Source organism: Aythya fuligula, chromosome 1, assembly GCF_009819795.1.
Source record: "Aythya fuligula isolate bAytFul2 chromosome 1, bAytFul2.pri, whole genome shotgun sequence".
NCBI classification, from domain to species: Eukaryota; Metazoa; Chordata; class Aves; order Anseriformes; family Anatidae; genus Aythya; species Aythya fuligula.
In genome coordinates, this window is record NC_045559.1 from 138445727 (window position 1) to 138470591 (window position 24865).

At 37.9% G+C, this 24865-nt stretch overlaps 1 protein-coding gene across 1 annotated transcript in view; it reads left to right on the forward strand.

The window, feature by feature from the left end:
- Window positions 1-24865, forward strand: part of ATP10A (ATPase phospholipid transporting 10A (putative)) — a 68899-nt gene that overhangs the window by 21620 nt on the left and 22414 nt on the right. The window contains exons 4-10 of the mRNA XM_032199953.1: window positions 4744-4850; window positions 4951-5082; window positions 7322-7455; window positions 8665-8917; window positions 18198-18415; window positions 19815-20009; window positions 21492-22053. Of these exons, the coding sequence (XP_032055844.1) occupies window positions 4744-4850; window positions 4951-5082; window positions 7322-7455; window positions 8665-8917; window positions 18198-18415; window positions 19815-20009; window positions 21492-22053 (1601 nt within the window). The remainder of the gene's footprint in view (window positions 1-4743; window positions 4851-4950; window positions 5083-7321; window positions 7456-8664; window positions 8918-18197; window positions 18416-19814; window positions 20010-21491; window positions 22054-24865) is intronic.

Consider the following 24865-nt stretch of genomic DNA (forward strand, 5'->3'; position numbering starts at 1 on the left):
TATCCGTATGGATTAGGAGTTATGAGCAGTATTGAATTGCGTAAATAGCACAAAGATTGAAAATTACTGGGGCTTGGGGAGTTTTTTATAGTGATGCTATTTACCAGCTCGGTTACTACTCTCAGATGTCACAGATTGTGTAGGATGTACTGTCAACTGGTGTAAATCAGGATGGCTTTTTCGAAACTACATCAAGTTGTAGTGTGGGAAAATGTGTTCCTTTATTTAACACCACAAAGCCCTACAGTTCATTTAAAGATAAAAGTTTTGTATTAGACATTACTGTGTGAGGGTGTGCAACTGTCTACATTAATAGAGAGCCTGCTGTACTGCAGAAATGACATTTCCAGATATAGAAATGGAAAGTTTGGCAACTTTTCTAGCATACTTCATGTGTGTGAATCTTAGTCCGCAAAATATTCAGCATAGAATCACAGAACGGTTGTGGCTGGAAGGCAGCTTTAAAGATCATCTGGTACAACTCCCCTGCCATGGGAAGGGACATTTTAAACTAGATCAGAGTTGAATGCTGTAGAAGATACGTATACATGTGTCTTTCATTATGTATTTATTTATGTACTCCATGTGAAAAATGTCCGTAGCACGTAAGTTACAAAACCAAATTATGTAGCAGATAATACTGTAGTATGTTCTGGAAAGCTATTTCACAAATGATGTGGATGTATTTTGACTCAGCAAAAATCAAGACATCAGTTGTGAACCTGGCAGGAAGCATCAGGTCTCATTTTCTAGTTCTCTTCAGCTATGCCGCAAGAGATTTACGACTAAAGGGCCATAGGGCATTTGAAGAGTGGGGGCGGCCATTGACAAATAATATCTCGGTCTCCCAATTCATCAAGGGAGAGAGCCTTTTTTCCACCTCTTTTCAGATTTTCTTCATTAGTATCATGAAATCGAGAGTATATTTCACATCACATGTTAGCAAGATGAATAGTAATTAGCACATCTCAATTGAAACATGTCATTACTGTGTCAAAATCTTAACTCTTGTTCAAAATCTTACCAGTAGTCAGTGCTTGAAAGACAGATTCAGATAACTCCAAGCAGATAATATCTTAACTGCAAAGAAATGCTACTTAGGTATTTATATAGGGATGCTATGAACTTAGTAAGTTTTCATTTTTGAAGAAGTCTATGTTTTTCTATTTAAAATATGAACACCTTTGGTTCCAAGGTCTATGCTGACAGATCTTTAGGGGAATAGAAATATTTGAGTGTGTGCATGTTATATACATGTAAAATGTCCCCACCGTTAACCTAACTGTGATCACTGTAGGTAACCAACATAGCACAGACAGCTCAGGATGAAATGAGATAAGATAAACCAACAATAGTATAAACCTGCATTGAACATGCTCTTTATGTGCGAGATAGACAGGGAGGTTGCCTGTCTGAAGTGCTTGCTGTAATACTGTTCTGCTGTTTCTTCACCCTCAGAAACATATTTCTTCTTTCTTGTTTCTTCTATAAGTCTTGTGGGTAAAAAGAATAGAGAAAAACCTTACATGCCCTCTGACTGTGTGCATCTAGCCAGAGTATGTACAGTATGCATGGCAGGGATTCAAAAATCCTGTTTCAGGTTACAAAAAATAACAAAATTGGCTTTAAAATCTTGTTTCTAGCTTTTTGTATGTATGTGTGCAAGGGAGAAAGAGAAGTAGTCTTCCGTCTTCTCGGCTTTTCTCTGAAAGGTAAAAGTTTTATCATTAGAAGAGTGATATCAGAAAAGTTGATTGGGAAGTTCCAAAATGGGTGTAGGAAGGAACAACAACAACAACAGTAATAATAATAATATATGAATGCATGTGTGCATTTCTATTTCAAAGGTTCTCCTGAGTTTACAAAAACAAAATAATATAAAATCACATAATCACATTGCAATTTTTTAAGGAAAAAAGGTTTGGCATCATTGTCTCTCTGATATACTGTAGTGACTCAGAATTTCCCAAATGAAACTGGAGTACGTTTCATCAGTGTTGAATCGGGAAGGTTCTGATCGAGTATGGCGACATTTAAGTATTTTCTTTGGGATTCTCAAGTGCTGGGAAGCAATGACAGCTCCACCATTTGCTTTTTAAGAAATTTGAGTGAAAGAAAATACTGCCTTTTGGATTTGGCATTGATACGTCGCCTTGCTGCTTAACACTGGCAAACAAGGAAAAGCATGACAGAAGGCTGAAATGAGCGCTTGTCGTACTTGTGTTGGAGTTACTGTATTAAGGCATATATGCAGGCAACCCGGTGGTCTTGACACCTACATGTTATCTTCAGATACTGCACCGTTGCTGTGGAGCAGGATCAGATGTGGTATAAGCTAAATGACAACAAAATCTAATAGCGTAGAAAAAGTACACAAGTAATTGTTGCCATGAACAATATGCCTATTGCAGTCCACTATTACTGCCAAGTGTAAAGAACTGATGAAAGCTGTAGGATCATAAGCCATTACTTTCTAACTAGGTTTATCTTTTAAAAGTCCATTTTTTAACAGGAATCGTAACTGTGGTTTGGAGACTTCATAGAAAATCCAAGCTAACATTCATTTATGAGGAAGGAAGGCTAATGTACAATTCAGTCTGAAAAAGCTGGCAGAACAGCAGAACCCTGGAAATAGCATAATTTCTACAGTATGGATTCATTAAAAAACTATTTCCCATAGTGTAAGCCCAATTAAATGTGGGTAATTCTCCAGCGGCAATCAGTGTTTACACTAATTGACACCTGCTGTTGGGCAGCTCCCAGTTTTGGAAGCACCACTGGCAAAAGGAGAGGCAGTGAGTGACAGAGGGTTGCTGAACAAAACCTCTTCTCTTATACATGAGGCTCACAGGGTGGACTGAGCAGGGGAAGTTTTCTCCTCATGAAAAATAAATACATAAATAGATAGATAGATAGATAGATAGATAGATAGATAGATAGATAGATAAAGCCTGCTGCAGCTACCTCAGCTCTCAGATCCACCTCTTTTTCACCATTTCCCTAGCAGTGAACAGCTAAGCATACCTGTTGAAACACCCATGCTTTTAAATTAATTTCTTGTGCTCTTAGAAGCAGGGAGTGGGTATAATATGTTATACTGAAATAAAAAGGACTATGCATGTGTCTCTATATATATATATATACATATGTATTTATATTATTTATGGATGTGTTCCATTCATTCAGAGCACTGACTAGAGGCTACTTAGCATAACCAGTTCCTTAATCTGCAAGCAGTCCTACTAGTCTGGGAAAGGCTACAAAGGATTCAACATTGTGAGCCTTTTTTTTTTCTTGTAGATCTCAGGGGATTTGATATAGGTCTTCAGGCCTGAGATCCTAGAAGCATTTCCTGAAGTTAGAGTTTTCATTTTCATTTAGAAAAATAAAAAATTCTAATGAGAAAAGCATGAAGATACAACCCAGGTATGAAGGCTTAGAAAATAGAAAGCAAATAAAAAGAACTCCTTTTTTTGTGTGTGTGTGTGTGTGAAAGTCACAATTTTAAGCCAATTTTTAGATTTCAGGGGACACAGGATTTTAAATGCTTAAATCTAGGTATCCATCATTTCACGTTATAACAGCACAGTGTAAATTTTAGCATTGCGCATTGCAATTTACCAAGATTCCTATTGCACTCCCAGCTTTTACTAATTTCTCATTGCAATTGTTTTTTTAGAACTTGTAAGTATGATGGTTTTGATGCTTTGCAAGTGAAGGCAGAACATGGACACATTTCAGATTGCTTTAATGTGCTCTGAGGCATTAGGATACTGCAGTCTGTTAAATTAAATTTTACTCATGCAGACAAGGTCTGAAAGGATTATTTGATTTTTCTTTTTTTTTTTAACCTAATAAAACATTGTGATGCTATGTTTTAATTGTTGTTACTATTGTTGTAATTTCACTTGTGACAGTTAATTCTCATAAGGCTGTTTTCTGTAGTTCTCTGACAACTGAAATTTAAGTTACTCCATCCATACATAGCAGAAGTTGCAGTGGAAATGTAACTTTCTGATTTTCACATGTGCACATCAACAGGAATCATCAGGGCGCATGCCCTCTTCTTTCTTAGACAGTGAGACACTTCTGAAAAGAATCTGTCTTGTTCTCACTGATGAGCACATGGATATGTTTTCCTTTCTTTATCACTGAACTGACATGTATTATTCCTGGCACATCTTCCTTAGTGTCACTGCTTCTGAAGCACTGCCTTTTCCCAATTTCCCAATATTTCGTTTTGGGATTTCTTTGATAAAAACATGTGAATACCATATAAATGTTACTGACTACACAACTACTCTTAGATGGATTGGTTTTACTATTACTGAACATTCACAACTGTGCACGGGCAATCTGTACAAGCACAGAAGGTTCAATGTATTTTCAAAACATTAGATTGCCTACACACGTGGTGTAGATTTGGCCTTCGTATTGCTAGTGAACGTATGTCCGGTACATTTCTATATCCCATTTGTATATCCCACAGCCTAGCCAGAGCAACTAGTACTACTCCAGCTGGGCTGCTGCATGTCTGGGATTCCTGGGTAGGTATTCTCAGTTTTCAAAGTCTGTCAGAGGATCTTCCCAGGAGGAAGATATAAGGAAATATTTCACAGTCAGGGTGACAAAACTTCTTAAAATTTGAAGATGCTTCCTGGGCTTATATTACAAAGTAGTGTGATTTAACAAGCCTAATGTTTTGATATGTTCTGCTTTGTTCTCTTTTTAAATTTTCTGCAGAATACATAAAAATGGAAAAAAAGATGGACTGTTCAAAGAAAATCTTTTGTTACGTGGATGCACTATTAGAAATACAGAAGAAGTTGCAGGAATTGTAATCTACGCAGGTAAAAGTTGTTTCTCGGTCTGACTATGCATACTGTCTCTCCATAGTTTCCTTGAAACACTAACAGAAATCCCTATTACATAATGCAATTGCTTTTGCAGGGCATGAGACCAAAGCTTTATTAAATAATAATGGACCCCGTTACAAGCGCAGTAAGCTTGAAAGACAGATGAATGCTGATGTCCTTTGGTGTATCCTCATACTTTTAATCATGTGTCTGTTTTCTGCCATTGGTAAGTACTCTTTAAAAATAGAAACTTAAGTGTCAGACTCACTTGGGATTCATGTACTTAGCTGTACCAAAAACGTGTATATGCCAGAGCATGAAATCTGTATAGCTGCCTCCATACTATCCAATTTTGGTTGTGTTTCCTTGAAATCAAGATGTATTGATACACAGTCCCATTAGTTTCCTAGTATCGATCAAATATATGCTCTTAGTACCAGAGATCTGAATGCGTAGATTCTACCACCTCCAAAAATGTCAAGTCAAAAAGAAGCCACTTTATAAGCAGTGCCCTCAGAATTACAGGTGGTAGAGCATAACATGCCATTAATCAGTCAACAAAGTAATTTATGAGCAGAGAATAAACATAATTAGCACAGTTCTATTCCCCAGTACTGTTTATTAAATCAAGGGCACAGCGTACAACATTTATGCACTGTCCCTAAGGCAGCAGCTTTAAACCCAAAGAAATACATAAAAGTCTAAATCTGCATAAATCCAATTAGAAAACCCTCTAGACTTCCTGGAGTGTTTAAGGAAATGCTGAGGTTCAGGTTAATACTCTGCAGGCTGTTTTTCTGTTCACTTGTGAGAAAGAATTGAGTTTTACATTTGGCACTCAAAATGATTGTTAATATATTGCATATGAATTCCATATCCTTCATGTTTGTGTGTTCTCTAATGTTTGTGTGTGAGTCATGCTGCAGAAACACCAGAATGTTTCCTAACAACCACCGTGGAGTTTAATAACAATCCTTTGCCTTTTTAATAAGTCTCAGTGTGCCTTTTTCCAGGTATTGTTAAATACTGCTTAAAGATGAGTTTTTCCAGCTGTGAATCAGTCAGGGTATTTGTTTCCATTGAGTTCAAGACACTCGTGTGTAGCATCTCAGCATGGGGGAGAAGTGCTGCAGTGGGCTTAATTGCAGGGAGTCCCTGCCTGCAGCTGTCCCCTCTGCCACTGCAGCAGAGGCGATGTCCCCAGAGCAGTGGCAGCAGGCTGTGTGCCACCGTGGCTTCACTACAGCTGTGACTCCTGGGCTGCATGAATGCAAATGGGAGGAGGTGGCACACGGTAGGTGACACGCGTGGCATCATCTGCTCTGGCACATCTGCTCCGAGGACAGAAACCACCAGCAGAGGGCCAAAGCAAACCGCTGGAGGTGGTAGTAGCCACATAAAGCTGGGAAGAGGTTTGCTCAAGTGCTTCAAAACCAGAGGTGCCTGGTGCTTCAGGCGCGCAAAGCTGCGTTCTGTAAGAGTCAGGCAACTTCTGTGCCTCCTGTCAAGACAGTGTAAGTGGAGGAAATCTGAATCAGGATATTTATAAAACAAGTCTTGATGTAGGTCATTCTAAGTGTGGGAGTTCAATTTTTGCTCTGAAGAATAAAAATATAGACATCAGTCCGATGATATGCTCGTATTGGTAGCACAAGGACAAAACAGTTTTCTTACTTGGCTTAAGTATTGTTTTTATTTTTCAAGAGTTCAATGCTGTTTTATTGTATCAAGATGTAAAGGAAAGTGTAAAACCTAGTAAAATGTGCCTTTCAAAAGATTACTTTTAAAGTAGGCCCTTGTCCTCTTCTGCTGATTTTTGACATGCTGTGAAGACAATTTGAAGGCATATTATGGTGGGGGAATTATACTTTGGTTTTAACCCTAAAACATCAGGCAAACCACTTTAGATCTCTTGGGGGTCTTCCAGAAGATACTGGCTGCAAATCCTAGCACTCTACTTAAAAGGCAACTTTCTATCTTTAACAAGAATGTGCTTTTCCCAAAATAATCATATCCTTATCTTTATGTAGTTACCAGCATGATAGATAAAAAAAGGCTTTTGGCAAGACTCTAAATTTCTTCTGTTCTTAGTTCCTCAGCTTCACTGCTGTTGGCTCTGCTGCTAGTCAAAGCTTAAACTAATAATTTAGACTAGCCAGATTGCTTTTTTTGGATAAAGTTACAGTAAGTGACTCTTAAATGCCATCCTTAATGCCAAACAAATACCTTTCCAAAATCTGAAACCCCTGTAAAAAATAATAATAATAAAATAATAATAACAATAACAATAACAATAATAATAATAATAATAATATCTTTGGGACCACTTTCAAGACAGAGAGAGTAGCTGAAAACAAGTATCAATTTCCTATGTAACTCATCTCACTCATCTCTAAGGACAAATTTGTATCATAAACCTTTTTTCTTTGAGTTATGGATCTTTCTCTCTTTCAACTCTTCTACAGGTCATGGCCTATGGGTATGGCAATATGGTGAGAAGAAGAAACCAGTTTTTGATGTTCCAGGGCCTGATGGCAAATACTTGTCTCCTGTTTTAGCTTCCGTGTATTTATTTCTGACAGCGATCATAGTTTTTCAGGTATCTGAGTTGTATATAACGTCACCTGTGTTCATTCTGTAATAAAGGTATAAATGTGCAGTGTGTGTAGTACCCTTTCTACAACTAAGGCATGTGAGAAGCTAATCAAGTACTAAAATTAATACTAAACATGTAGTCACTTTAAATTTTATCCACAGGGAATGTGATAATATATAACCAGAAATCTAAACCAAAGAAAGATACGGTCTACTCCGTGGTAAAAAGATGAGAACTTTTCTTAAAAATAAACAAACCAAACACTGTCAAACACTGTCATACAAACTGATAAGCTGTCAGAACTGCACACTGGTCTTCAAGAAGGAAACCATCTGAAATCCAACCTTCCGCAAAAGACTCAGGTCTATTTGATTCTATTTTATTAAAAAAAGTAGGAAGAGAGAGGATGCAATGGATCCTCCTGGGATAAAACAAGCTTTATGCTTCACATCCACCCACTGTGGAACAACACATCAGAGGTTCAGGATGCCACTTTGGGTACACTGTCCTGGTATGAACATAGGTTGCATACTTCTTTAGCCACTTTCAAAAACCGTGCTTCTTAACAACTTCATATCAGCTGAATAAATATCTGGAGGGAAAACTCAAGTACAAGATAGGTATTTCATGGATCTTTGACAATCTTTAGTAAACAGCTGATAATCTTCTCTAGAGACGCTTCTCACATCTCTTTCTTCAGCAGCTAAAGAATGTGTTCTTCATTCAGATGACCTGCAGTGCAAAAGCCATGGCCAAAGTGATTGTTCCTGTGGAAAGCTTTACAATTCTCATTTTGATTCTCTTACTGCTGCAAAGTGAATTTGTAAACAGTCTATTATTTATGCAGAATAAAATTATTCTGTTTTTTAAATATAAAATATCACATTTACAGGACTCTGACCATGCTGTTTTATTTTATTTTGTTTTGTTTTCCTGGTTAGTTTCAGGCTCAACTTAAAAGTCCCAAAAATATTTGCTATAATAATAATAATAATGTATTTACATAATAATGTATTTCAGATCTGCAATTCATTGTAGGTTTTCTTAATCTAGCTCTATAAATATACTTTTTTCAAACGTGTTAATAAATTTACAGTAGATGTTTAAAGTACATAGTCTCTTCGTGTTCTGTCCACTGCCAAATTAGATTTTATTAATTTAGAGTATCCTTGCTTGTCTCCTCCTAATTCACTTTCTTTTTGTGTATTCCAGGTTATGATTCCAATTTCTTTATATGTGTCCATTGAAATAGTTAAAATCTGCCAAGTATACTTTATTCATCAAGATAAAGATTTATACGATGAGGAAACAGACACTCAGCTGCAGTGCCGAGCTTTAAATATCACAGAAGACTTAGGTCAGGTGCAGTTTATCTTTTCAGACAAGACTGGGACGCTTACAGAAAACAAGATGGTTTTCCGAAGATGCACTGTTTCTGGAATAGAGTATTCCCATGATGATAATGGTGAGCTCACGATCTTGTTTTCTATCTAACTGCCGTACTTTGGTGCAATCTGAAGTAGATTAAAAAGTTGCTGTAATCTTAAATCAAAGAGAAAAATAAAAGAAATTGCATGCATCTTCTCGGCAGACTCCATAATAGCTGTTTTCAAGTTATTATAATTTGATGGCTGTGTTCAGCTAGCAATGACAATCTTATCAAAACGTTCTGTAACATCCACAGTACGGCATCGAGGCAGTTAGGGCTTCCAGCTTTAGCTCCTGATTTAGTAAAGCACTTGAGCGCATGGCTAATTTAAGCAAATTGAATAGTGCTGACGATACACAACAGTTTGCTTGAATATACTATGTAAAATACCAGCTTTAAGCACACAGCCAGATTAATGTCTGATTGAATACCTGGAATGAGGTTATCCTTGTGTGCTGAGAACAGAACATAAACAAAGCTTCTGCTTTTCATATTCACAGGAAACATAATCTCATCTAATAGCATATTTTATGTTACCTTTATCAGATTCTTTTCAGTGCTCCTTCATGACAGGTGTCTGTGTTAAAATACCTCCAGTGCTATGGGAACATTGCACTTGAGAGAATGTGCACAAGTATCAGACCTTTGAAACGTTAAAAATCTGTTCTTTGTCACAAGGGAAGGTGAGGGTGGTCATCCCTGTGTCTTCTCATCACCCTCTTAAAATAACAAAGTGAATTCCTGTTGTTGTTTTGTTTTGTTTTGTTTTGTTTTTAAGCTGTTTTCCTCTAACGTTTATTGTTTGTTATGTAACAAATCTTAACTCTTCCAATCAAACTCCATCTGTGTACCAAGCAATATCAATACCTACAGTTTTGCATTTCTAATTGCAAAAATTAAGTTTCTTAATATGCAGAACATTTTAAAATCACTGATCAGAAAGTTTTCTTGAAGGCCATTAGGGAAGTTAAGCGTACAAAAAGTACCTAGAATAAGAGAAATAATCAAATAGACTGGAAAATCTAAAACATGCTTTAAAAAGTTCAGAATATTCCAAGGTAGTAAAAGATGTTTTGAAGCTTTGGATTATACAAGGATTGTTCTTTTTTTTTCTCTAGTACTGACACCTTATATTTAAGGCATTCAAAAAAAAAGGGGGGGGGGGGGTAGTATTATTACCCCAGTGTCACAGAAATAAGAACTGAAATAGGGAGAGGCTATCATTTCTTATCTCTGTACTGTAGGTAAGAAAGAAAGAAAGAAGAGTTAGAATTAAGAGTATGTTTCTGGACTCCGAGATGTGACACTCAATATTCATTCTTTTTTTCTTCTTTGCCATTGCTTGTTTGCTTGTTTATACTAATTTCAGAATGTACTGTGTTCCTTGGAGGAACGATGATGGTACTGCCAACTAAAACAGTGCAGAAAGGGTATTTTTATGAGTTTAAGAGCATCAGCCATTGTGGAGGCTGAACTCAGGCTCTTGAATTTGAATCTTGACTTTCAGATCCTTTTTTCTTCAAATGTAATGCATTTAACAGAAATCTAAGTTTGTGCATGCTTTCATCTATTAATTTCAGGTTATAATATAAATATTAACAAAAGCAGTGTGAAATTCACTACAAACAAAATTATCAGTTAAATACCTAGAATAAACTAATTGATTCTTTTTTTCTGTCAATCCTTTCACTTACCTCTATGTTTGGTCTACTTGTAACTCCATTTGGTATAAAATTACAGACATAATTTTAAAATTGGTACTTTATTTATTTTTTCTCTTCTACAAAAAATAGAACTCTCTCTGCCATTTTATGCTTAAATTGAGATCATTTCTACTGCTTTTGTTCCCTATAACTAAGGAATAAAAATTATTCTTCATTCAAGTCTTTTGTGAGCTGCTCTTCAGTCTGATTTTCTAACCATCTCTTATCTTCTCTGTTGTTGAAATCTTTTTGTTTAGATATATAGTAAGATGTCTATCACAGCTGATTCCTTTTTAGTAAGAGAATCAATAACATTTCATTGCTCTGTGCTTAATTGCAAATGATTTGTCGGCAGCTTTTCTGTGTCTTACACTAGAGTATCTGAATTCCCCTCTGAGGTTTTGGGACATATGTTTTAACTGCTGGATGCCATCCAGCTCCCCTCCTGAGGCTTTACTGAAGATTTCATGAATTAGAAAATTCTAAACTCTCTCACTTGGCAAGTGATTTGGGGACACAATATATGCAAGAAAACCAAATAAAATGCATCTACCTTTTCTCATCCATTTCAAAGATGATCTGTGCCTTTCTTCACTTGTCTGAGTAATTATTCAGGCATAGTGATTTGTTACTAGGGATCAAACTCTGAGTAGTCTTTCAGATGTAGAACTGAATTTAAAATTGCTGTACACAGGTCAAGATCCAAAAGCTGAAGATAACAAGTCATTTTCTACTATAAAAGCAGATTATTCAGGATGGAAATATACTTGTTCTGAGCTCTTCGGCCTAAGTTTGTTATTCTGCTGTGGCTGGGTAGCAGTGCCTGTTATTACAGTTGCTTGACCCTTCCCATGCTAAGATCCGGTTTTCAGCTATGGATAGTTTTACAAACCTTTTAACTGTTTGGTTAAAGTTTTCCACGCTAACTGTCTGCCTCAGGCATGAGTTCTGGGGGAGAAATTTCAGTCAGAACAGTTCCATTCAGCCATATCCAAGAATAAAGCTAAGATGTAGCGTTCTGGCAATTTTTACTCTAAAGTCATCTCAAGCCCCTGTATTCTGAGGTTCAGCCATGCATACACAGTCAGGGGGAAACTCATGCCCATGGTGGCAGATTGAGGTCTGAAATTTCCTCACATTGGAACTTGAATTTTCTGCTGAAGTATTTTTTCAGCATAATCTAGGACTGCTATATATCTGTTAATTGCTCAATCAACAGATTGTACATAGCCTTCAGAAATTTTATGCGTGCTACATTGTAAGTTTTTCTCCATAAAATTTATTTTGCTGTGAACAGTTATCCCATTCTTTTCTGTTCTACAGTCATTGGCATCCCTCAGTTATCATCACCATATCTGAGTTCCTATCACTAGTATATTAAGCAATGTGTGACATTCGTTATGCATACATAGCTTGTTCATTCCCCTTCTTCTTCTCCCTTTGTGCAGTGTGCAATTTGTGTTGATTCAAGGGCTGCTTAAAAGGCATAAACTGTGCTGTGTTAGGTTTGGCATTTTGAGGTGGCATGTCTTTTTTTTGAGTGGTGGGAGTGTCCTTATTTTCTTTGGAAATTTGTTCCAAGGAGTCATGTAATTCACCATGTAAAAGGTGAGCTTTATGATTACGGGGAAGAGTTCTGTTTTCCATCAAAAGTGGGCATATTAATCATGGTTTTCATCACAGAGGCTTATGTGGACCTCATGCAGGGTTGAAGCAATTCAAATGTTTCTAAAAGAAAAAAAAATGAAAAAGACCTGATACTTTTTTAGGCAGTGTAGGAAGCAAGGGACAGTTTTCATGAATTTGCTGGAGGAGACATTTTCCTGCAGAATTTTGCACTGGCTCTATGTTTCTTCTGGGGCTGATGGCACTATGCCCAAGGATACTGTATTGTTTTAGTCTAGACAAGAGGTGACAAAACCATGAATAACAGAGGCCAGTAAATTCCACCAGCGTGGGACAGAATCTCCTAGCCAACTGGAGACAGTACAGAGTATTACTCATGTGTACTGCTATGTGAGAGCTTAGCACCAAAGAGGATCCAGGAACACATGTGAAAGCTGAGAGGGAAGGTGTGAGCGTGCTTGGCAGCTGTTCCACAATGTAAACTCTAGCAAATATTCATCATTGTTGAACTCACCTATAATGTTTTGGTGATGGAATATGCACTGATCAGGATCAAGCTGATCAGTGGGCCTTGTGGAGACTGTGTTGAAAGGGATGGGATCCTTGTTACCTAATTTTAGATATTTATGTGGAAGATAGACATCTAGTAACTTTATAGTTAATGGAGAAAATTGATCATTTGTAGGATGTAGCTCATCATACTTGTTCTAGACATTTAGATTTATTGTATATGACATGGCATTTTCTGTGTGCTTTAGGATTCTAAATACAGGTGAATAGAATTCCCATCTCATATCTGTGTTATGTGTTTTCTCAAATCTTGTTTCCTTCAATGGCTCTCCTTGATTTGGAATTTGTTAATTCAGGAGCAGGATATGTCATGGACCTTTCTGAGTGGAATAATGATTGTCCAATTCATCAATGTCCTCAGCATTTATGGAATACCCATTGGCACTATACTCTGGTTTAATCCCAGAAGTGGGTGGAGTGGTATCTGTCTCTTATTTCTTAAAGCTAACACCTTGCTGTGTGACACTTCCACAATAAGGTGATACTGCAAAGGAGTGCCACAACACCAAAAAAAAAAAATTACTCTTCTAATCAAGTACTTCCTCCTGCCCCAAAAGAATGTTAGCACCAAAAAACAAGGAGTTGTTGCCCTATACGTAAAACTACGTTGCCATACCACAGCTCTTTATTTCGGGCTAGTCTCCAGCTTCTAACAATTCCAGAAACTGGACATGGCCCAAGTCTATCTGCTGATCCCAGGGCGAGTAGGTGCCCAAAAGCTGACTGTGCTTGTGAAAGTCATTATATGATTTAGCTACAACCAGATGCTCTTGGCCTGACATTTGTCCTAGATGTTTTCCAAATGCTAAATGAATTGCCTCTTGTCTATGGGGTGTGATCTCTGTTTTTCTAGTTTTGGCCACCCATTGTATGGAACTTTTGACAAAACACAAGTTGAAGCTCCATGAATGCAACCACACAATTCTGAAAAAAATATTTTTTTCAATCTTTGCATTCTTCTCACTTCCTTCCAATGACTGAGAAAATTCTAGAGAATGTAAGAAAAAGATAAGTGTATACGTTTTTGAAGGCAAATGGTGAAAACCCCGGTGATTTTCCTTTGGCTAGCAAAGTTTCTTAGTCACTGAATTTAAGAAGGAAGAAGTTTCTGTCTGTACTTTATTTTTTCATGCTGAAGATTGTTCAACAACTACTTTTCATAGGAAAGAGCATTATGTGGAAAAATCTTTTTCTTAGTTTGTGGGACTGTTTTGTGGTGGAACTTTCTTATTAATCAAAAGACATAGACTGCACATTCTAGCCACACTGGAGTTTACTAAATAAATTGAATTTACTAAAAAGTTGAATTTACTAAGTACATAAATAAATAAAAATCAATAAAGCCTTTTCCCTAAATGTGGCTGTTGCTTCCAAAGGGACTGCTCCTCTGCCTTTCTTTTCAATTTGATAGCCTTCAGAAATCAGGATAGTCCATTTAGGTTTTCTCCAGAAAGATCAAAACTATTAAGAGGACCGGGTGCTTCAGGCACTCTTTGTAGCTTGCCTGTAGTTTCTCTTTACATTTGTTATTGCTTTCTGAAAAAATGTAATTGGAGACTGTGGAGAGAACCAGGGCCAGCAGATGTAGAACCAAATAAATTGGGAGTGCTGTATTTTAAACTCCTATGGAACACAGAATAATTCATGATGGACAGATTTAGAGAAAGGTAATACTTTCTCCTAAGCGTATATCTACACTAACAATTTCTCTGGAAAATCTCTAGAGGAATAAGGATAATCTCCATTTCTAAGTGGAGTAAAGAGTCCTTAATAAAAGACTTAAGGTTATTCTTTTCAAGCCCCTGGGGTTGCCAAGAGGAGAGAAGATGGAAAATGTTGGTGTTTTCTAATCTCAAGACTTTCTTTACGAGGAAGATCTTGCAAAGTAAACTAAGTTAAGCTTATGCTAGCACACTCATACAAATTTATTGCATGCTAGCTGCTTGAGCGACTCTTTGTGTAGACACTAGAGAGCACTTAAAAGCAAAATAAGCTTGCACTCATAAATTAATTAGGAAATAAGGTGGTGCGAATACATACTGTACATCTAGACTTACTTCATGGTAACTCAGTAACAGCCTTATCCAAATGGTTTGGGGCGAAATTTCCCCATTTCCGTGGGGAAATTAGGGCTCACACACTGACAGCTGAATTAGTCTGGTCTAGGGGGGGTCTGGAATTTCATTCTGCATGGAACAAATTATTTTATAGTTTCATGATCACTCTTTTCTACTTAGTGAGACATCTGCTTGTATGGCAGTGGTGCCTCCATCAGCTTCTAAAATGGATGCCTCGTGGTAGAATAGAGGTAGCATGGAAAGTGTATTTATTTGACAGCTGAATAAGATAATCAAAAACAAAAAAATATAAGATAAAAGAGTTTTTTAAATACAAAAATAAATACTATTTTCAAATACATATCAACTACGAGAGGAGTTTTATTGATAGCGTACTGCTGTCTCCTGAAAGATGGAAGAGAGTTCATGGAATAAGTATTAATTATCCTTTCTTCTTTGTGCTGTAAATATAAAGTGAACTAGAGGACAGTGAAATTTGACTTTCATGAATTGCATTACTGTGCTTCTCAGAGCTGTTTGTGTCTCTGCCCTTAATAAAAAACTCTCTATCAGACAAAAGATCAAGGCCATGAATTTTCAGTGCTGAAACCAAAAAGCATCCCACAACAATGTCTTTCAGGTTGTAATGTTCATGCGAAAAGGTTCTGAATTTGAGAGGGCTGAGTGGGTGGAGAGAACAGAATGTTCCCAAAGAAGCACGCTTCGCGCTGTTGAAGCATTATGAACCTTAGCCATAACATAACAATCGCACTGTGCTTCATTATGTCTTCAAACTTCTTAATTCTTGCTGCATAATATGTAAGACTGCACTTGAGAAGATGTTGAAAGGTGCTAAGGCCTTTTTTTTTCTTTTTTTATACAAGCTTACCTTGGTATGAAATGGAAATAAAAGCCTCAGTATCAAAAGAGTTACATTTTACTTGGTTAAATGAGATTCCAGTCTTATATCTACTTTCTGCATGGCTCTTTCCTTCTCTGCATGCCTGGGTTTCCTGTGGAAGGAAACTGGGATGCTGGGAGAACCACTGAGCAGCCTGGCTCACATCTTGATCGAGGGCCTGGATCGGTGCTTACGGCACGCTGCAGGCTCCTTTTGATACAGGCAAACCTATGAGCTGTTGGATTAAATTCACAAGTAGGGATCTGCAGTTCCACTGGGAAAATGCATAGAGGCTTACAGAGCAGAAGAAGGTGAGAATTAGTGAGCGTGAGTGATGGAGCAGGTCCATTTTGTGCTGCCATTTTGTTGCACACGCAACAAGTCCCAGGGAGCAGCCTGTGCGGGTGAAGTGAATTTTATTTCCATGCAGCCCATTACCATACAACAGAAGGGCCAAGAAGACCATAAACCCTCATTTTTTGAGCTGTCTTCTAGGTTTCGTCATTCGCATCAAAGTACAAGGTGGGCAGTGAAAGGAGAAGCCAGTGGTGCTGTGCTCTTCTGTGTGCAACTGTGTGGCTCACGGAGCAGCTGCCCTCACAGCGCTGGAGGTGCTGTTGCTCAACCTCTTTCCCATCACATAACACAGAGGAGCATGAATCACTCCAAATAATGCTAATGAAGGAACCTCCTCAATCATCCAGTTGGTCTACGTAAATCTCAAGGTCCAGCCTCTAGGGCTGTATATGAGCTATGGGGCAAAACTTATCTGCAGTGTGCCCTGAACTCTGCTCTCCATGTCTCCAGAAGCACTGTGGCCCTTCCTACCTCCATGGTCTGAATTTTCTTCCAGCAAAATCTAAGGGTGTTGCATACTCCAGACTGCTCTAGGCACACAGTCAGAGCAAGGCCTGGGTGTGTATTTACAGCCAGGAACTGGGAACCTCTCCGAGCTCCCGCGTTTCAGACAGAGCCTGAACACGTTCCAAATAGATGTGAAAAACACTCTGATGTACAATACTGTACTGGTAGAGCTATCACTAGATACTGTGTGTGGTCCGACTTCAATGCCTCTGACCACCTTCTGACAGCTAAAACATGTTTGAAAATTACAGTGGATGGCAAGGATGGGTTTTTCTTTGATCATAAAGCTAGCCACATTAAAATGATCCCATGCCAAATGCACTGTATGTGATACAAGCTTTTTTTTCCCAGGAAATATTTCGAAAGAAAAATCTTCATGTGCAATTTTTTTTTTTTTTTTTTTTTGTTAAAAGCCTGAATAATTAACTTACATGCTAGTGATTTATCATTTGACTTTAGGAAATCTAATTTGTTACACTAGGGAACCGAAACAGAGCAGAGCCACAAGTATGTAACTTGTACTGTACATCTGCATAGTGTGGATTATTTTGAGAGTATAATGAGAGGCTTTTCAATGAATACCTAATGAAGGAATAAATAGGTACCTGTTAAAACGGCATGTGCCTGTCTAATGAATAACCTAGGCTATTAAGCGCCCGTGATCTTTAGGAATGGAAAAATATGTTATACATCAGTTACAACTAAATGGAAGCTGTTATTAGATGGGCTGGATTGCACAGCTCTTTCACACCTTTTCCTTCTGCTTCATTTTTATCTTCTACACATCGAAATGCCTAGATTGGTTTCTAACTGTAATTGTTGTAGCTGGAGTCTCGACTAGCAAAGTACTCCTCTGAAATGCCTCATTTGGAAAAATGGGCTCATTCTGTGCATGTACAGCAGTTGAAAGTACAGTAAGTGTGGTACCGCGTGTGGCATTGCTCCCTCTGTCACGCCAGTCACAGGGGAGGGGACAGACCCCAGTGTGCTTTTTGTAGTAGAATGGGAATCAGGCATCTGGGTTCACATCTCCCCTCTGCAGCAGATGGACCTGACTTTGAGCAAGGCTTTCACACAGTCTGAGCAAGTTGTGCTCTGTAGGCATGCTTGGAGGGTAGATGCTGGACACTCTGGTTGTCAGCTAACTGCAGTTGGATAGATGTGACATTTTTGCTGGAAAATACTCGGCGAAATTTCCATATGCTGTTGGGAAGGACAAGAAAGTTTTCTGGATTGTTTAGTTCCGTCTCAGACTGCAGTGAAATCCCTATTATTTGGCTGATTTCATCAAGCTGAGTTGTGGAATAGTCTTCGGGAGCGCAGAGAGTTACCACAGAGTCTTAACTGCCTCGCGGAGAGTGTGATGATGAGGGAGGCTGTGCATTGCATCACATTTCTCATTATGTTATCTGAATCCTCCCTTAGATACTACCAGGCAATTAGGACGTTGTTATCCCCTGATAATGGAATCATTCATTCTCACTGGGAAAGCACAGTATAAGAGTAAAACCAGATCGCTTCGACAAAGTCAGCATGTCCCTTTTCCCTCCTTCTCAGCCACGTTTAACATATGCAATGTGTATTTTTCCTGATAGCCAAACGGTTAGCGATGTACCAAGAACCTGATTCCGAGGAAGAAGAAGCAGCCCCCAAAGGAGGAAATTTATCCCAGCGTGACAGTATCTGCAGCCATCAGAGCATCAAAGTAGTCCACAGAAGCCAGAGTACCAAAACCCACCGCCGCACTGGTAGCAGAGCTGAAGCGAAAAGAGCAAGCATACTCTCGAAGCATACTGCATTCAGTAGCCCAATGGTAAGTCGTAAGAACTAAATGTGCAGCGTCCTGTATTTTTTAGCAGAACAATGTCCTGAAAAGGGAAAGATAAAGAAAGCTGTGGTGCATTGCGTACCTCTCATAGATTTCATCTTGGCATTTTTTCTTCTGGACTTAGAGTTTATACAAAAACAACCAAATGCAGCCATAGATCTTATCTAAATACCTTCTCTGTAGGAACAATCTAAAGGCAAAGAGAATCTGAAACCTTTGTTTTTGATTTTGAAAAGAAAATGTATGCCTCCCCTTTATTTACAGAGGCTGAGAGTAGCATAGGGTTGGAGATAACGGATTCTAATTGCTCTGCTTATGCCTCTCCTTTTATTTTTTGACAGAGGGTTTTAAAACTAACAAGTGCTGGACTGCAATGCTCCATTCTTAGACACTGCTGACATACACAACAGCATAATTTTTATTGTGATTCAAGAATATCAGTGGATTGCACATGTATTAAAAAAAAAAAAAAAAAGAAAAAAAACTTTATGTTTCAAATGCTGGTGAATTTGTGTCCTTACAACTTTGCTTTGGTTAATTTATTTTATGCTATTGTAATTCCATGGAAATTTTGCCTGAGCTGAATCATAATAGGAGAGCAGAGAAGCCAAGTCTTCTCTATCTAGGGATTTGTATTGTTGTACTGTTGACACAAATCCACCCTCAAAACAAACTATGAATATGGGCAAAGAAAGATGCTGTTTGCAGTGGTGGAACTTCACGATTTCAGTCAAGAGTAAGTTCTTTCAGTACAATTTGAAGCTGTACTTTTTGCACACGTGGTTCAGTGGTTGCTCATATTCATCAGCTGCTGAGCATCAGCAGATAAAATAAAATTCTACTGAAGAAAAAGCCTCAGTTCGGTTTATCTATTAGCCTTTTGTATCCTAGTATCCTGGTATCTTAAGAAATACCAGAGTTTGCTCTGATAAGAAATAGATGAAAGAAGTGGAAAGTGCTGATGAAATAAGAGTAGAAAGTGCTCTGTGTTTCTGTATAAAAAAAGCACAAAGTGCTCGCAAATGTGTGGATAGAATCTGATCTCTAACAAACAATCCACCAGGCAGAGGAATATTACTGTGTAACTCTTCCCCTGTCCACTACTCCTAAAGTAGATGAATATTGCCAGTATAATTATCCAGTATAATTAGTAGGGAAAAAAGCTGACAACACAGTTACTCACATTTCCATTTCTATCAGTAGCCGTATTATTAACTGTTTATTGTCTAGAATGGGTGTACTACAGTCCTCTCCACCTCCACTCTGTGGCATGAGGCCACCATAAAACTCTTGGTGTTGACACTGTTTTGGACTCTTTGATTGCTTGATGCTGCTTTGGAAACTTGCAGAGTCAATGATACTAATCACTGCTATTTATTATTAGGAGAAGGATATCACACCAGATCCTCGCTTGTTAGAAAAGGTGAATGAATGTGCGAAGCATCTGGAGATCATGAGGAGCCATGAACAGCCATTATCCCATCTGAGTCCAGAGCTATGTGACATTTTTGACTTCTTCATCGCTTTGACTATATGCAATACGGTTGTGGTTACTGCACCAAATCAGCCCCGCCAGAAGGTAGGTTAAAGAAACTGCAAAACAGAGTTTAAGGGTCACTTCTACTGATACTAATTTATCTCTTAAGAGGGAGATGTGAAAATTGCTTGTTCTAGTGAGAAACAACTAGAACTAGTTGCGAGATGATTCCTAGAAGTGCAGTGTGAATGAGCAGGTTCAGTCAAGCATTGGTTACATGAAGCAAGTTGACTATTTCATTTACCTTCAGGGTAAGAAATGCTTATATATATATATATAAGCATTTATAATTTGAAGATACTTCTGAAAATTTCCTGAGTTCATGTACTGTAACTTAATTGATAAATATATATATACACGTATATGTATATATGTAAGTATTTAAGTCTGTGTGGAAACAAATTTGTAAATATGCAAGGCTTCCCAGAAAAGAATATAAGCTGTCAGTGCATGTTTTGTAAATATGGATTAAATTAAGAAAAGGGTCAGATGTTTGTGTTTTTTTTAAAAAAAAAAAAAAGTTTTGAAAGAGAATATGCTTGAGAAACATTGCTTAAATCTTTCAAACTGTGTAAAAGATGCATCTTTAGCTCATTGTGAGAAATAATGATCACTAATGCTTGAATTGGCTTAAACCAGTATCGCTGATGAATAAGGACTTCAACAATGCAATCCCAAGATGATCTGTAAGACAAAGCTATAGTGGAATGTAGTGTTAAAGCTAGCCCACAGCTGGAATTTCCATTCTGGAGAAAATTCTGAGATCTGTTTCTGTTCCAAATTGGAATAAAATTTGAACTAGTCTGCAAGATCACATGGTTTTGTGCCAGGGAAGCATTTGGAGAATGCTAAATTCTGCTGCTTTAGGAATGCTACACTGTTATGCAATAATTGAAAATATATTACTATGAATGTGCTATTACAGTTAATAGCATTGTATAAAGGATTTAAATAAACTAAGGTAAGTGATAAAGTGAAGTGAACTGAAGGTAAAAGAGAAGACAGTAGAAGTTATTTATAATATATTGCTACTGAAGACATCACTGACATTGGAATATTCTCATAAAACTTTTCTGGTACCACACTTCTCAAAAGAAAGCTCTGGCATTAGCGTATTTTTTACTACCTTCACCAAATATGCACAAAGAATGCCAATGCTTCCTGCTAACAATAGCCTTTCAGTATGTACTACTGGTGGTGGTCCAACACTGATCGTCTATCCATTAGTCATATCTGAGGAGGTGAAAGGAGAACTAATATTTTAAATGCAAGCATACATACTTTCACAAAGAGACACAATTCTGAAGTTTTAGGTTTATGGTTTTGGTTTTGTTGTTGTTTTTTTTGCTAATAAGTCAGTTTTGTCCATTTACTTTCCCTTCTCAAATGACAAATGCCATTACTTTCTGCCCTCAAAGAGATTCCCTTCTTAAGTTGGAGCTCCTTAGACTGAATGTCACTGTCTAAATTCTTGTACAACTTTTCTTTAGGTTTTGTTCATTGGTTTGTTTCTTGCTTCTCAAGGTTAGAGATCGATTTGAACTAAAATCTCCAGTAAAAACCATAGAAGACTTCATCCGAAGATTCACTCCCAGTCGCTTGACCTCTGGATCTAACAGCAGCAGTTCATCTAGCCTAGCTACAAATAAATCAATGCACAGATGTGGTTTAAGTGTTCTTTCATCTACATCTACTGAGAGCACTTTATTAAAACTGGAAGAGAAGCTGGCATACTCTGCACAGATGAATAACAATGGCTACAGCTCCCAGCAAGGCAGGATACCTGTAGGGAGTGGACCTGAGGAAGGAGAACTCCGTTATGAAGCAGAGAGTCCAGATGAAGCTGCTCTCGTCTATGCAGCAAGGGCATATAACTGTTCTCTGGTTGGAAGGCTGTCTGACCAGGTATCAGTGGAGCTACCTCACCTGGGAACATTAAACTTTGAAGTATTACATACGTTGGGCTTTGATTCCATCAGGAAGAGGATGTCAGTAGTGGTCAGACATCCTCTCACAGATGAGATAAATGTTTACACTAAAGGAGCAGATTCAGTTATTATGGATCTTCTTCTACCCTGTTCTTCAGGTATGTCTCTCCTTTGGGGCCTGGGGGAGGTGGTTCTGCTTTAGTGCTGAAAACTCACGTCTTACTGCCTGCTCTAGCATGTAGACCTGCCTGCTTTTGTTGTGAATACAGGGAATGGTAGAATGGCAGCCATCTCTCTTCTTTTATAATACTTTGTTATTACAGCAAATTTTCTGTAACAAATTACTGGTTCTTTACCTTACAAGAATTAGTTAAAATAATTACTGTACAAGAACTTCGACTAGCAAACTTTATTTTGAAACTATTATATCTTGAAACTCTGCCAAAGCAAATTTCTTCAGAAAAACTTGCCTGGCGGTGCTTGGCTATTTCAGCATTTTATATGAAACTCAAGTGGTTCCTACTCCAGCTCCTCTATGTGTTTAATCTGTGAATCTTTACCTCCTTTTGTTATAATATGTTTGCATAAATCAAAGTTTTTGTATTGCGTTTGACAATGATGCTAACAATCAGACATCATAACAGAAAGATAGTGGCAAAATAAGGAGAGATGCTGTTCAGATGAGAAATTTTTGCGTCAAATAGAACAGACGTGTAGCTGGGAACAGGTGACCATGGACTACTTCCCTGAAGTGTGAAGCACCCAGATGTCACCTGAAACAGGGACAACTCTAAACAGCTGCTAATTGTAGTGTGTTAGATTCAAGAAGAACCCTGTAAGATTTCAGAAGTTAGTGGAAACACAGGGGCGTCAGTTCGCATGAATCAGTTTGCATCTAATTTACTGCATGTTCAACACTGAATTTAATCGAGTGTTTAAGGGTTACCCCAGTATGAATGGACAGAACCCGAAAGTGCTAGAGGTGCTTCCTGTGTGTCACTAGTGCATTGACTTTGTGGTTACATTGACATTAGCTGGAGTAAACAATTGTGAAAGGCTTATACTGTGTAATTTTAGTTTAATGAAATACAGAAAAATGTTGGCATTACTTTTCTGTTTACAGCGACATAAATCAAAGCACAGCCAAAAAATTAAGAACAACTTGTCCTTAACTAACAACAAAGTATTCATGAATAATTTTCTGGTAAAGATCTGATATCACAGAAGGTACATACAGCATCTTTGGAAACTTGGTTCCCTCTAAAGAACTGAGAGAATTTGGAGTACTGAGAAGAAGTACTAATAACATACCTGGAAAACAGTGTTTGGGAATGAGTTCTCAGAATGAGAACTGAGCATTAAAATGAAATGATTATTTTATGCCAAGTCTCAAATATTTTTTCACCTCCGTAAAATAAAAATATTATAGACTATGTTTGAAACTACTGTGTACATTCATGGTAGATACAATGGGTGGAAGAATTTTCGAGCAAATTTCAGGTGGGTCTAGGATCTAGATGGGCAACAAGACCAGCTAGAAACCAACCAACGGCAACATTACAAAAGTTGGTGTGGGTCAGAAATGCAGGAGCAGGGTTCCTGTATGTTGTTAGCAGCGAGGAAATTCCATAGCTGGGCAAATACAGTGATTCCAGCATCTTCACAGACAAGCGAATTGAACAATGCTTTGAGTTTGTGCTTTTCTTTTTCTTCGTCTCTTTTTTTTTTTTTTTTAGCCCAAAATGAACTGCATTTTAGTGTATTTTGCTTTAGCAAGCAATGTAAAGTGCAGTCACTATAACTTCATAAGCAGTTTCCCTTATTTTCTAGCCATCTGATCCACTGCTGGCTTCAGTAATTCTGTGAGTTTCAGCGGATCTGTCTGAAAAATGTTTGACATTTCTCTTGAACAGCTTCACTCATGGAATTGAACTCAGAGTCTCTGCTTGCTGTATCCTAACATTAGTGGACAGTTTGTAAATTCCTGAGGGAGATGCCTCTTTTTCATGCTACGGGGAGGTATTCCCCAGGTAGAGGGGTCCTCCAAGGACTTATGTTATGAATATTATATATATATATCGCTGGATCCATCTGTGTTTTAATTCTGTTCTCTGTTGATAATGGTATGTGTGAGGGGAAATGTAAATATTACAAGAATTCAGGCATTTATCCTTTTAAGTAATGGACCAGTAAGTGAATCAATGTGACAGCTAATCCCAGTGCTCTTGTTTTGCTATCTTAATGCCTCAGGGATGTGTAAATTGTACACAAGTCAAGTGTGCATTTTGAGACTTTGTGATACTTGTGCTCTCAGTCTGAAAGATCAAGGCAGTGCTGTGTCCATAATCTCCTTGCACAACTGTGTCCTACAAAACACAAAGGTTCTGTTTCTGAGGAAGAGACTTTTAAAATGCCACAAGGAGCAGCCCAAAATTAGATGCAAAAGCACTGTGCTGTAGCTTCAGTTGTATCTCATCAAAAAAAAAAAAAAACAAAAAACACTGTGAGCTTTGAAACTTGCAAGTTTCTGAATTCCCTCCATTCGTTCTGCTTGTGCATCTAGCTGAGACCCTGAAAGCTGACATTTTCTGATAGCACACAGATATTTTCAAAAGCCTTGAAATGATTCCCAAAAGCATATTGTTTTTACTTTATCTCAACAGTCTCTATGTTCATAAATAAGAAAGTTACTGTTTGAGTCAATAACCAACTCGCACAGGAACTGTGAACATAAGTCACTGAGAAAACAATGACTGGGCTGGCTTTTTACAGCTTGTGATTATGGAAGGAAATGAAGCAAGCAAAATGCCACTAGCTCTCTATCATTCTTCTGTAGAAGACATATTTACTGGTTTTCACTTCCATAGTGCATGCGGTCGTGCTGCTAAGCATAGGAACTGCATCATCCCAACTAAAAAGAATCTCCACTACTGTATTTTGTCTGCAAGAGATTTCTTCCCCCCTTTTAAC